The sequence below is a fragment of the Rattus norvegicus genome, chromosome 9 (assembly GCF_036323735.1).
Source record: "Rattus norvegicus strain BN/NHsdMcwi chromosome 9, GRCr8, whole genome shotgun sequence".
In the NCBI taxonomy this organism is placed as follows: domain Eukaryota; kingdom Metazoa; phylum Chordata; class Mammalia; order Rodentia; family Muridae; genus Rattus; species Rattus norvegicus.
In genome coordinates, this window is record NC_086027.1 from 76,114,927 (window position 1) to 76,127,639 (window position 12,713).

Sequence of the window (12,713 nt, forward strand, 5' to 3'; positions counted from 1 at the left end):
TCATATATTCTCTCATGTGATAACCTTTTAAAGAAAATGATGTAAATTATACTAACACCTATGAAAAATAAACACCAATATTATATTTTTCTATTATCTGTTCTTGGTAAGTCAATGGAATTTACATTAAAAATTTAAAAGATTCCTATTAATTCTTTGAACATTTCATAGTGTATTTTAATCATGAGACACATCTCCCTAACTTCTCCCAGATCCATCCTTCCTGTCTACTGGTTCAGCTTTGTGTCCTCAGTGTTTTTATGCCCACTAAATACCATTTGCTGTGCCCATATGTTCTTGTATGTGTGGCCGTTTACTCATTGTGGCCCCTATAAAGAAATTTAACTTTCCTCGCAGCAATTAAGTCCCAACAGCTCCTCAACTAAAGATGGGACTCCATGTCTACATTCTCCTTCCATTTTGCAGTTTTGTCTCTCTTCAGCTTGCATAGGTCTTGTGTATGCTGTCACCATCATGAGTTCCTATGTACAACTGCCCTATTGTATTTGTGAAACTGTTTCACTATAGCCACTCACAGCTCTGGCTTCTACAGTCTTTCTGCCCCTTTTGCACAACGATCTTCAAGCCTTGGGAGGATGAATATGTGTATATATACATATGTATATGTATATATATCTCAAGATACATATATATCTATATACATTCCAAGATACATATATATGGGATATATATATATATATATACATATATCATACAAGATACATATCATATATATGTATATATATATCCCATTTAGGGCTGAATATCCCCAGTTCTCTATTTTCTGCACAGAGCTTTTGTCTAAACAAATCACACAGTGCCTAGGGGAGATCCTACCATTATTATTCTGCTAAATGGACACAGTGCTAAACCTTTTCCAATGCCTTATTTTTATAGCCATAGATTAGTGCTTTCCTCAACCCTCATCAGGGAAACTTTGTCCTGCAACAGATGGTAATGAACATGCACAGAGACTCACACCTGGTCAAGTTGCAGAGAATAAGGAATTTTCACTTAAAATACTGTCTTCCAAAATTCCCTTCTTCTAGACTAATATCAACATACTAAAGAATCATGTTACCTATATTTTACAATTTGGTGTTTTCCATTTCCCATCATAAATCATACTTCTTTTTAAGCCTGACATATACTTTAGAATCACTGCAGCTGATACAGTTGGTAGAATATTTTAGATGAATCGCTATTTAATATGGTAAATAAAATTTTATTATTTTACCTCTAAAGGCAAGTGGGTAAAGATTAATATGTAAAAAACCTAAATCATTATATATTTAAACTTTCATGTTAATATGATAAAGCTTTTATTCCTTGTTAATATTATAAATTTTATAAGAATGCATTGTTATTTACAAAACGTGCACAATACATATATGCAAATATATTTATACACATTTTGTGTAGAGTAGATGCATTTGGTATTTGCATATTCTTAAGCTAAATATCAGCTTCTTTCAAAAATTTTTTCTCTTAACAAAACTGTTCATGAGTGTTGGACAGGGCGTTGAAATTAAAGTATTTTAGTTGTTAATCTTTTTTCTTGCAAATCACTATATAAACTCAGATAACATAGTTTGGCTTGTTTCCTCTTGCAAATACCCTATTTCTAGTACTGAGCAGTGATAGTAATGTTTCTTTCTTATTGTTTACAGGTTTCCAAGGTCCTTATCCTAGGATCAGGAGGCCTGTCCATTGGTCAGGCAGGTGAATTTGATTACTCCGGATCTCAGGCTGTAAAAGCCATGAAGGTGAGAGAGCACGAACTTTCCTAGGATTAATATGCTCTCCTTAATGAGTCTAATTAGTATCTTGTAATTTAGATTTATGATACTTCTTCTCAAAGTTGCTATAATAATTTTCCTTAGCTATTGGTGGAACTCTGCAGTAAAAGTTGGGACAAAACAAAACCAAAACTTTTACTGTTTTAAATGTGCACATCCGCCAGATAAAGTGGTTGGGATTATGTACACTATTGTCTCTACATTGAAAACACGAACTTTTACTGTTTCTGGAATACATTGTTAAGTCTGCCCCTGTTGGATGTGAAGGAGGCAGTTTGGACCTTAGGCTACTTCACCTCCTATTTTAGATACTTTGGGCATTTCTGTGGTGGATGTGGGATGCTCTAGCTGGGTGAGCAAGGGCAGTAATACATTTGTTCAAGCCTACAAAATTATCACTTGTCACCGAGATAATCCTATCCACTTATTGATGACTTGCAAACTGGATGATACGGCTATATTTTCAAGTAGAAAGGATTATTTGACACTTCTTGGGGAGGATAAATGGATTTTTCCATTTACCAAGGTCCCCACTGTCATCCTAACAAAGCCAGCCTTGAGAAACTATCTGGTGTGGTTAAAGCACTCTTCTGCAGAGGCAACTTGCTCTCTCATTAATTCTGTCTCCAACAAGCTCTACATCTTGGTGATAACCAGGCCATCCAGAGGTGGTGTAACCACTGGGTCTGCAACCCTGCCTCAGGCATTCACTAGAGACCTGGCAAGCACTGAGCAGGGCAGTGACATCAGATGGAGAACAGGGCAGCAAACATTGGTGAACAGCTGGCAGGTGGCTCTTAGTGATTCTAGCAAGAATACGACACATTATACTGCCCTGGAAATGCACACTCAGTGCTGATATATAGAGACAAGATATATAGAGAAAAACATCTAAGTTGCTTCTAATTCCATAGTGTGCTTACTCACTTTAAGTTTTGTTTCTGATTGTTTCACTCTTAAGATCAATCAAGTTTAGCAGATTTCTGGACAGTCTCTCTAGAAATGATTTCCAGTTTGACTTGCCACCTGCCCTACAGAAGGATTCATGGTGACCATCTTGTGGAACCCTCACCCTTCTTTCTTATAAGCATTATTTTAAAGTGTTTTCTTCCTTCATTTGGCAGTTTTAAAGTTTTTATTGACTTGTCCTATTGATCCCTGCAGCTGATCCAGGGAATAAAAGATTTGTCTCCCAACTAGTTTTCATTTGAGCGTAGTAACCACCACCTACCTTAGACCATAAATTCAGACACTTGATTCTTCTTTCAGGAAGAAAACGTCAAAACAGTCCTGATGAACCCGAACATTGCATCCGTGCAGACCAACGAGGTGGGATTGAAGCAGGCAGATGCAGTCTACTTTCTCCCTATCACCCCCCAGTTTGTCACAGAAGTTATCAAGGCTGAACGGCCCGATGGGTTAATTCTGGGCATGGGTGGCCAGACAGCTCTGAACTGTGGTGAGTCCTTCTCTGTTCAGGTATAGATTGTTCTATGAATCAGTGTGGAATACATGCTGTTTGTAGTCGTCTAACAGCTGTGTTCTGTGTGTCCATAAAGCCTTTATTCTAATGTATAAGGAAATAGCCAACAAAAGCCTACAGTACCATGTAGTAAAGTGTATCGTTTATGGCACAAAGTAGTAGGAAAAAGGAAAATATTCACTTTAAGACTCTAACGTGGCCAAATGGATTTAGTGGGTTTCATTCTTCACTTTAGGAAATTGCTATCATTGAAACTCCGAGAACTATTACGAATGAAAAATGAGAATTAATGTTCGTTTCATAGTCAGTGCTGTGGCATTTGTCTGTCACCTGACGATGTAGACTTGACTTTACAACTCTATTATTGACTGTGGTGATTCCTTGGATACAATTTTTTTCTTCCATTTTTTATTAAATTGGGTATTTCTTATTTACATTTCAAATGCTATTCTCCTTCCTCGTTTCCTGTCCATCAGCCCCCTAACCCTCCCCCTCCCCTTCTATATGGTTGTTCCCCTCCCCACCCTCCCCCTACTTCCCCCCCAAACAATCCCCTACACTGGGAGTCCAACGTTGGCAGGGCCAAGGACTTCCCCTTCCCCTGGTGCCCCAATAAGGCTATTCACTGCTACCTATGCAGTTGGAGCCCAGGGTCAGTCCATGTATAGTCTTTGGGTAATGGTTTAGTCCCTGGAAGCTCTGGTTGGTGGCATTGTTGTTCTTATGGTCACAAATCCCTTCAACTCCTTCAGACCTTTTTCTAATTCCTCCAATGGGGATCCCGTTCTTGGTCCAGTGGTTTGCTACTGGCATTCGCCTCTGTATTTGACAGGTTCTGGCTGTGTCTCTCAGGAGAGATCTATACTTGGATCCAATTTTAGGAGTTCTTTCAAAATTGCTTTTAGATACATTTATTTTATATATGTATTTTGCCTGCATTCATGTATATGTGCTACACTTGGACCTTGTTCTCTAGGAGGTCAAAAGGTGGCATCAGATAACTTTAGAAGTATAGTTTAGAAATATGTGGGTGCTGGGAACTGAATCGTGGTCTTCTGCAAGAGCAGCCAGTGCTCTTAACTGCTGAGCCATTTTTCTTCAGCCCCAGGATGTTTATTTATTCATCCAATTATCTACTTATTTATTTTGTAATTAATGTCATCAATGTTTGTTAAGAAGGCACAGAGTTTGAGATTAAGAAATCCCATTTTATTTAATTCTTCTGTAGGAGTGGAACTATTCAAGAGGGGTGTGCTCAAGGAATATGGTGTGAAGGTCTTGGGAACATCGGTCGAGTCCATTATGGCCACAGAAGACAGGCAGCTTTTCTCAGACAAGCTGAATGAGATCAACGAGAAGATTGCTCCTAGCTTTGCAGTGGAATCAGTAAGGCACTCTGTTCTTGGGAGACGGGCACACATTGCTAGTCTTGAACTGCATGGACAATGGTTATCATGCCTGATAATTATTATATATAAAATCTTCATATTTATATGTATTGTCCTCATAGGTATTTTAGTCCCACAGAAACACTGTGGATTAATAGCAGCACTCAGGGCTAAAACTTGAGAAATAGAGGTTGGTATTTTACTCAGCAAAGGAAAATATAAACCTGCAGGTGAACCTCTTTGCTTGAGGTTGAAGCACCCGTGATCTCTTGAAAATAACAACGGCACAGATTTGTGACAGCTGACTTATTTTTGCCTTCTGTTCTTTTCTGCAATAAGTCACACATGTTGAGTATAAGCCTTAATGCCCTGAAAATTGGATCTTTGGAATGAAATAAATATTTAAGAATGAAATGAACTTAGTCAATAAGACTCATCCTGGATGAGCATATTTTTGATATAGATCTGGGTTTCCTGTTTCTACACTTATTTTCCATTATACATTATGCCTATTTTTAGGATATTACCAAACATCAAAAAAATCAACTAGCTATACACCTCTTTTTGCCCTGATTTTATTTTGATTTTAGACACATATTTTTTTTTTTTTTTTGGTTCTTTTTTTCGGAGCTGGGGACCGAACCCAGGGCCTTGCGCTTCCTAGGCAAGCGCTCTACCACTGAGCTAAATCCCCAACCCCTAGACACATATTTTTGAAGTAGAGAGTGGAAGCCGTAAACACAAGCTTCCCATTGTAGAAATAGGCAAAACTTTAGGAATGAGTCAAGTAATTCTGTCATCACTAAAACTGGGTGTATCTGTCTCAGAAAAGCATGCTACCAAGTACATGCAGACTACAAAGCTGTCAATCAAGAGCAACCCATGGGAGCTCTCCTGAATGCTTTGGGAAGCTCTTGCCGTACATTCATACTTTCATTGCCAAATATAATTATGTCCTTGCTTCCCTATGATAAGAAACCGGCATATGGGGAAGGTGTAATTACATTCCCATTGGTGGTGTAATAATATTCCATGACAGAAAAATATAGCCACCATATGTTGTATTCGGTAAGTTAAAAAAAATTCCAGGTTGGAGAGACTATTCTCAGAATAAATTTGAAAAATGAAATATCTTCTTTTATGTAGTATTCTTAGTGGTACACTGTTTTATTGCCATGTTAGCTTTGGGAATAGAAAACATCCTTTTTTTTTTTCTCTTTAAATGATAGACTTTCAAACTAAAGCTAAAAATACCATTGTCTGCATATCTTTCTACAATAAGCGATGATCACTTCTGCTTTTGGTCATGGTGTAGCAGGGTTTAAAAAACAACTTAAAAATTCATCCGATAAAAGTAAAAAAATATTACAGACACATTTTACTTTACTTTATAGAGTGACATTCTTTTTTCAGACGAAGATGAGGGGAAAAATAAAACAATTCCCCTCTGTGCAAATCAACCAATTAACCTGAGTTTCTGGGATCTCATGGTGTGACTGTGACTGTGACTCTGTGTGCGGGCGCGCGCGCGCGCGCGAGTGTGTGTGTGTGTGTGTGTGTGTGTGTGAGAGAGAGAGAGAGAGAGAGAGAGAGAGAGAGAGAGAGAGAGAGAGAGAGAGAGAGAGAGAGAGAGAAGCAGAGAGAGAGGGAGAGAGGGAGAGAGGGAGAGAGGGAGAGAGGGAGAGAGGTGTAGAGGGGTTGGGTTTTCAGCTTCAGTATCCGTGTTTTGCTCACAGATGGAGGATGCCTTGAAGGCAGCAGACACCATTGGCTACCCTGTGATGATTCGGTCTGCGTATGCTCTGGGTGGGTTAGGCTCCGGCATCTGTCCCAACAAGGAGACCTTAATGGATCTTGGCACAAAGGTAAGTTTTTTTCTGAGCAAAGCTCTATCCTCAAGTGGATATCGAGAAGGAAACAGCACAAATCTTCAACCCATAGGACTTTACGTAAACCAGAGGTCGCTCTACCTGCCTGTCCATTTTCATTTTGCTACCGACTTCGTGGAGGTACACCTCATCCACCGGTGTTCCACAATCCAATCCAGCAAATCACATTGCTAAAATATGTTTTACTAACTATGAGAAGAGCAGAATAAAAGTGCCTTGTTTTTCACGTTATTTTTGGGAAAATGGTATAAGCCTCCAAGTTTAATAATAGGAATGGATTTCGCCAACACACAAATAAAAATGCAAGCGATGGTTGGATTCTTATAGTTTGTTTTTCTATCAAAATCACCTTAATTCATCACTAAATACGAATGAGCGATTTAATGCAACTATCTTCACTAAGAAAAGATGTTCAACACAAAACAGAGATAAACACGCAACACCTTGCTCCCGAGTTGTTTGTCCATATTCTGCTTCTAGAGGACCATAGCTGGCAGTACTGAGATTCAGTGATGACTTTCAGTGAGAAAACAGCTGTAGTTAGGACAACCGAATGGCATGCGGATGGATTGAGACCACCATTGCACAGCCATTTGTAGGGGAGCTTAGTCTCACACAATTTATAGGTCTTCATTTTTTATTTTTGAATTAAAATAAAGTAAGGTTTTAAATTGTTGATATTGAAAAATTGAAAGCAGATAAATACAATTAAATAGACACAGGCACTTGTAAGTGACAGGTTTACAAGCCAACAACTTAGATTTAGTGTTTCTGAAGTTGCCCATATTATAAACACAAAAAGCAACGTATTTAATATGAAAGGTGCCTTTTCACATTCAGGACTTTGGAGTTATTTACTTAAAGCAAACTATGTTTATGTAGTTATAAAATATATTTAGTGTAGCATGCTACATGTTATGAATTCTTAAAATTAGCAATGTCCTTAGAGACAGCATATTCTTCTCTGTGTTAAATATATTTTCTCCATAAAAATAAAGCATTCTTAGAACCAGGTTTTTTTATTTAGAACATTTACAATATGAAGACAGTTTGGAGTGAAATATTTTTCAATTATTTCTACTCTGCCAAAATAATCAGTGGTTGTTGAATATTTTTCTTGTTGAGAATCTTTATTTTTTTTCTCCTTGAGATTAATTAATCATATCATTACCTCCTAATCTATCCCTTTATTCATTTGATGCTATAATTAGAGCCACTAGATGCTGTGTTAGGTCACTTAGGTACTTAAGTTAACTTTGAAGTAAAATTGGAAACTTGAAAGAATTTAAAAACAAGGCTAGGAGGTTAACAGAAATGAAGCCAGTTTTCCCTGTATCTAAATTTCTATCCTAATTTACTAAAATACAGAATTTATGCCCTTTGTCTCTGAGTCTTCTTCTTTCTGCAAACAACCCAAAGGACAAATGAAATCATTACTCACCTGTTAACAGCAGCTCTGGAATGTTCTAACAGTTTTGAGAACCTCATTACGGGCAGATGTGGGGACAAAGGAGTCACACTTTTAGTTGCCTGTGTTTAAGCCTAGAGTGACTGTGGTTGCAAAACACCCAGTGTTGAGATCCATTACGGAGAATTTAAATTGAGTTGTCACCGCATCATGCAGCCTGCTAATCATTTTAAATAAAAATGAAAATTCCTTTCATCTAACTGTCATCCAAAATCAAATCTGTTGTGAGATAAAGGGACATTTTTGTCTTCCGTTGTCAGTCACCACATGTCCTAAGGTCAGAGATCGCCTCTTTCATATATTGAGTTCAGAATTCTGCCATACTGTGGGTACGCAGTAAATATGAAATGGTAATTACACTAACTCATATCTGTCTAATCAGCCATGTATGATATACGACTCAGGGTACTTAAGCACTTAGGCAGTGATTAACCATAATAATAACTGCATATGATTCTTCTAATTCCCACGTTGCATTTGCCATCTTGGATGACTGTCTACAAGCATCATCATCTTCTTTCTCCTCCTCATCAGCACCAGTGAACTCGTATTGTGTATGCCACTGTACAAAGCACCCTCAGCTATTTTAGAGAAAGCCCAAATCTTTAGACTTATCTTTTTTTCACATTTATTTGTACTTATCACATTTTCTGGTTTCACAGAAGCCTAGCTCCTGAAATAATTTCATTTCCCTCTGCCTGATTGCTCAATTATTTTCTCTTTTTCCTAAATTAGTTTGATTTAATGTCATATCAGCACTTTGAATGGCAAGCCTCAATAACCCAAATCAAGAGCATTCACTGCAGGATGCTATTCCTGGTCCCACTGATTTTCAGACACCCCCCCATGCTTTCTGGAAGGTGGGGGAGAACAGAGATGAGGTTTAAGACTTTAGTGCTGACCAGGATGTAGGTCAGAGTACTTTCTTTAATGTCCCTGTTTAAACTGCAGCCTTTCCTTAAATCTTTGGTATCTCTGCCATCCATCTGCAGGCATTTGCTATGACCAACCAGATCCTGGTGGAGCGGTCAGTGACAGGTTGGAAAGAAATAGAATATGAAGTTGTCCGAGATGCGGATGATAACTGTGTCACAGTCTGTAACATGGAGAATGTTGACGCCATGGGTGTTCACACAGGTAGGCAAAGAATCTTCCAGAATTATAGGCATGCCTTTGGCTCCAGACTTGGATTACCATAGCACCCTGTATAAGGTACTTTACCAGTCCTAGCTGGTGGACTGATTATAACACTTAACATTTAGACATAGTATTTTATAGCACTGAAAATATTCTCACCTTTAGTTTGGAATTCCCAGGATTCCTCTACAGCATGATAGATATTGTGATCCTGATTTCAATGGAGGAAGATCAGATAAACCGTGAATTTGAGCCATGACAGTGTTGAGAAGTAAAGATGGGGCTCGCAAAACTTTAAAGCACACTGAAGTGTTAGTGATGGAGAAAATAGTCTCCCATGTACTGAAAAATAGGTTTTTAGCAAGTTAAATTATTTGGTTCTACAGGACAGAATGATGACTTACATTCCAGAAATGTTAAATTGATGATGGGAGAAATTTGGAGAAAGGAGTTGCGACCGTAGAAAGTCATACATGGAAATACGGAAATGAAAATGTTGATACAGATCCTTGGAAATCATTTAGTGTAGAAGAGATAATTGCAACTAGAGACACACATACCTTTTAAAGGATATAGGCATAGATAGAGGTAAGAAGAGAGTTAAAATTTGAATCATGGAAAACAATTCAATTTCTAGGGAAGGACAAAGAAAATCGGTCATAAAGCAAAGGAGATAGAGGGTTCTGAGGAAAATTAGGTGGAAAAAGTATCAACTAGGTCAATGCAAGAACGTATTTTACAAAAGATCTTTCTTTGTAGCAGTATTAGTTCCTATGTTAGGTCAAGAATAAAGATTTAATTTGGGTTCTTAGCTATTCACAAGAAAAAAATGAGATAATGCAATTCAGGGATGGAACAGACACAGAGAGCAGGATTGTGTGATAAGGAGGGATAAGGACCTTGACGAACTTCCACCATGTTTAGTGATAGAGAAATTGAGAGGTGTGTGTGTCTGACAATGTTGGACATAGGTTTCTTGAGGGAAGGAGAGCTGATCATGTCTCCAGGCAGAAGGTAGGGCCCTGGGATGAAAACTTCAAAGGCCTCACGTTGGAGAAGAATGAGATCAGGAAGGGAGAGAGGAGGGGGTTCAAGTCATCTAGCACAGAGGGAGGATGTTCTGTGGAAGGAAAACTTGAGAGACCATTTGAGAGGAAGAAAGAGATGCTGAAGGGCCTGATGCGAATCGAGTAAGCTGATAATTAAACTTTAACAGTTAGATAAATGTGGCTAAAAATTGGAGGGGGTGATTCTATAAGTAAATTATCAGAATCACGTGGACAATATAAGAGTTATGGAGAATACCTGATATTTCACTCATATGAATGTGAATATTGATTTTAATCCTTTCCTTAAATCATCAGTCTGCTTTATGCCTTGCATCTCTTTTAGTAGATTAAGTCAGTCAAGCTGGCTGTTGAAATATAACACTAAATAATGAGTGTTTGTGTTGACAGGTGATTCAGTTGTTGTGGCCCCGGCCCAGACCCTCTCCAATGCAGAGTTCCAGATGTTGAGACGCACTTCAATCAATGTTGTTCGCCACTTGGGCATTGTGGGTGAATGCAACATTCAGTTTGCTCTTCACCCCACTTCCATGGAATACTGTATCATTGAAGTGAATGCCAGGCTCTCCAGGAGTTCTGCCCTGGCCTCCAAGGCCACTGGGTAAGATCGTGATGGAGCGTATGTTTTCAATCTCTTTGTAGGTAGAAATGGGGAACTGACTGCCTGTCAATACAGAAGACCATTCTGTTTTTATAAAATTTGCCCCCATTTCCTGTGTGTTAGTGTCAGAAGCTTTAGAGAAACCCCAAAGGCACGGTTATTAACGAGCTTGCTGCCAGCTTGAGACAAGTGGGATCATTAGGTAACTCTGTTTGCTGACTAATCATAAGCCAATCAAAATCTGGGTGGCCAAAACAGGCCATGAAAAATAAGCTTCTTAATTGCACTTAGCAGATGTTGTTAAAGGGTGAGCATTAATCTTTAATTTTGGTTTTCAACTGCCCACACAAGCGGCTGATAAGAAATACTTTATTTAACTTAACACTTCAGGATAGATCATTTTGATTTTGGAAATAGACATGATAAAACATACCCAATCACTAACTAATGATCTTTAACAAAGAGGAATTAACAATATAGGATATTTCCATGGGTAAATGTGAGAACTAAATAAGTAAATTCAATGTCCATTTAACAGCTGCTAGCAAGCATAATTGGAAAGAAAGTAAATAAAACCTCTTGTTTCTATTGATACTTTTAGCATCTGGTGTTTAAGTTGTATGGCATTTAAATTAGGAAAATATTTACTTCTTTAGTGTTTTTATGTAGCTATGAAGTAGTGCAAGGTTGTAGCGCTCTCTACAGAAGTCAGAAGACCTGATTCTTGCTTGGTTCATCCACAGACAGTGAATTTGGGCATGACACTTACCTCTTTCTTGGTCTGTAAAGACAGGCACTTTTTCCAAAGAACTCATATCCAATTCTATAGTTCTGTGAATTATCTTACCAAATAAAATTATCTGAAGTGACATTCCAGAGGGTGGCCACATTTATAGGGTGTTAAGTTTTATTTTTAACAAGATACCAAAGTTCAAATATTTGGAGACAGACTTGCAAAGCCCATATTTCCCGACCATGTATAACACACTGAACTCCAGCTGTCTCTTTAGATAGAAATTCGAATGCTTTTTCTCAGAGATTATTTTGCAGATTTTAATCTAAGTGGACATTAAACACAGGCAGTAGAGGAAAAATCTTATTTATCAAGAAACTTATTGATCTTGAATTGAAAGGATGAAGGCTGGAGATTGTAGCAATACAAGAGAGGGCTTAAGAGTGGGTTCTCCGCGGCTGCATGCTTTATGGTGAACCACACTACTTTGTAAGTGGCCAGGAAATGTTTATGTGGAGGACGTATCTGGCGTGTCTTACATTTTGAAGTAGACTGATGCCAGAGTTGTAGAGAAAGCCTCGTTCAAGTTTGGAGTTGTTTTCAGTGCTTACTGCTTGAACTTAAAAACAAACAAGCCAACCAATGAAGGGAGGCTAACGCTACCTCTGTGTTATTACAGCTACCCACTGGCGTTCATCGCAGCAAAGATCGCTCTAGGAATCCCACTTCCAGAAATCAAGAATGTTGTGTCTGGGAAGACCTCAGCCTGCTTCGAACCTAGCCTGGATTACATGGTGACCAAGATTCCTCGCTGGGACCTTGACCGTTTTCATGGAACATCCAGCCGAATTGGTAGCTCAATGAAAAGTGTAGGCGAGGTGAGTGTAGGAGTTAGTACTTCATTTACACGAGATTTGGTTTTAGTACTTTTGTCGCCTCCTTGATAGCATTGACAGTCAAAAGGCTGCCTGGATACTGTTTTCCTGGCTACTAGAAGTTTCATTTCCTCCTTAGTGTTTTAACAGTGTTATGTTATTTGTTACATGATATTTTTATGGATTCAAAGTTCCATATATATCAATCACATACATATCTCTATCTATCTACCTATCTATCAACTATATATAAGATATATACCTATATTTGAC

General features: G+C 38.3%; 1 protein-coding gene across 2 annotated transcripts in view; it reads left to right on the top strand.

The window, feature by feature from the left end:
• Positions 1–12,713, top strand: part of Cps1 (carbamoyl-phosphate synthase 1) — a 122,877-nt gene that overhangs the window by 51,064 nt on the left and 59,100 nt on the right. For both annotated transcript variants that reach the window (NM_017072.2, XM_017596592.3), the window contains 7 exons: positions 1,671–1,766; positions 3,069–3,258; positions 4,511–4,668; positions 6,407–6,535; positions 9,020–9,164; positions 10,622–10,832; positions 12,245–12,443. In NM_017072.2, the coding sequence (NP_058768.1) occupies positions 1,671–1,766; positions 3,069–3,258; positions 4,511–4,668; positions 6,407–6,535; positions 9,020–9,164; positions 10,622–10,832; positions 12,245–12,443 (1,128 nt within the window). The remainder of the gene's footprint in view (positions 1–1,670; positions 1,767–3,068; positions 3,259–4,510; positions 4,669–6,406; positions 6,536–9,019; positions 9,165–10,621; positions 10,833–12,244; positions 12,444–12,713) is intronic.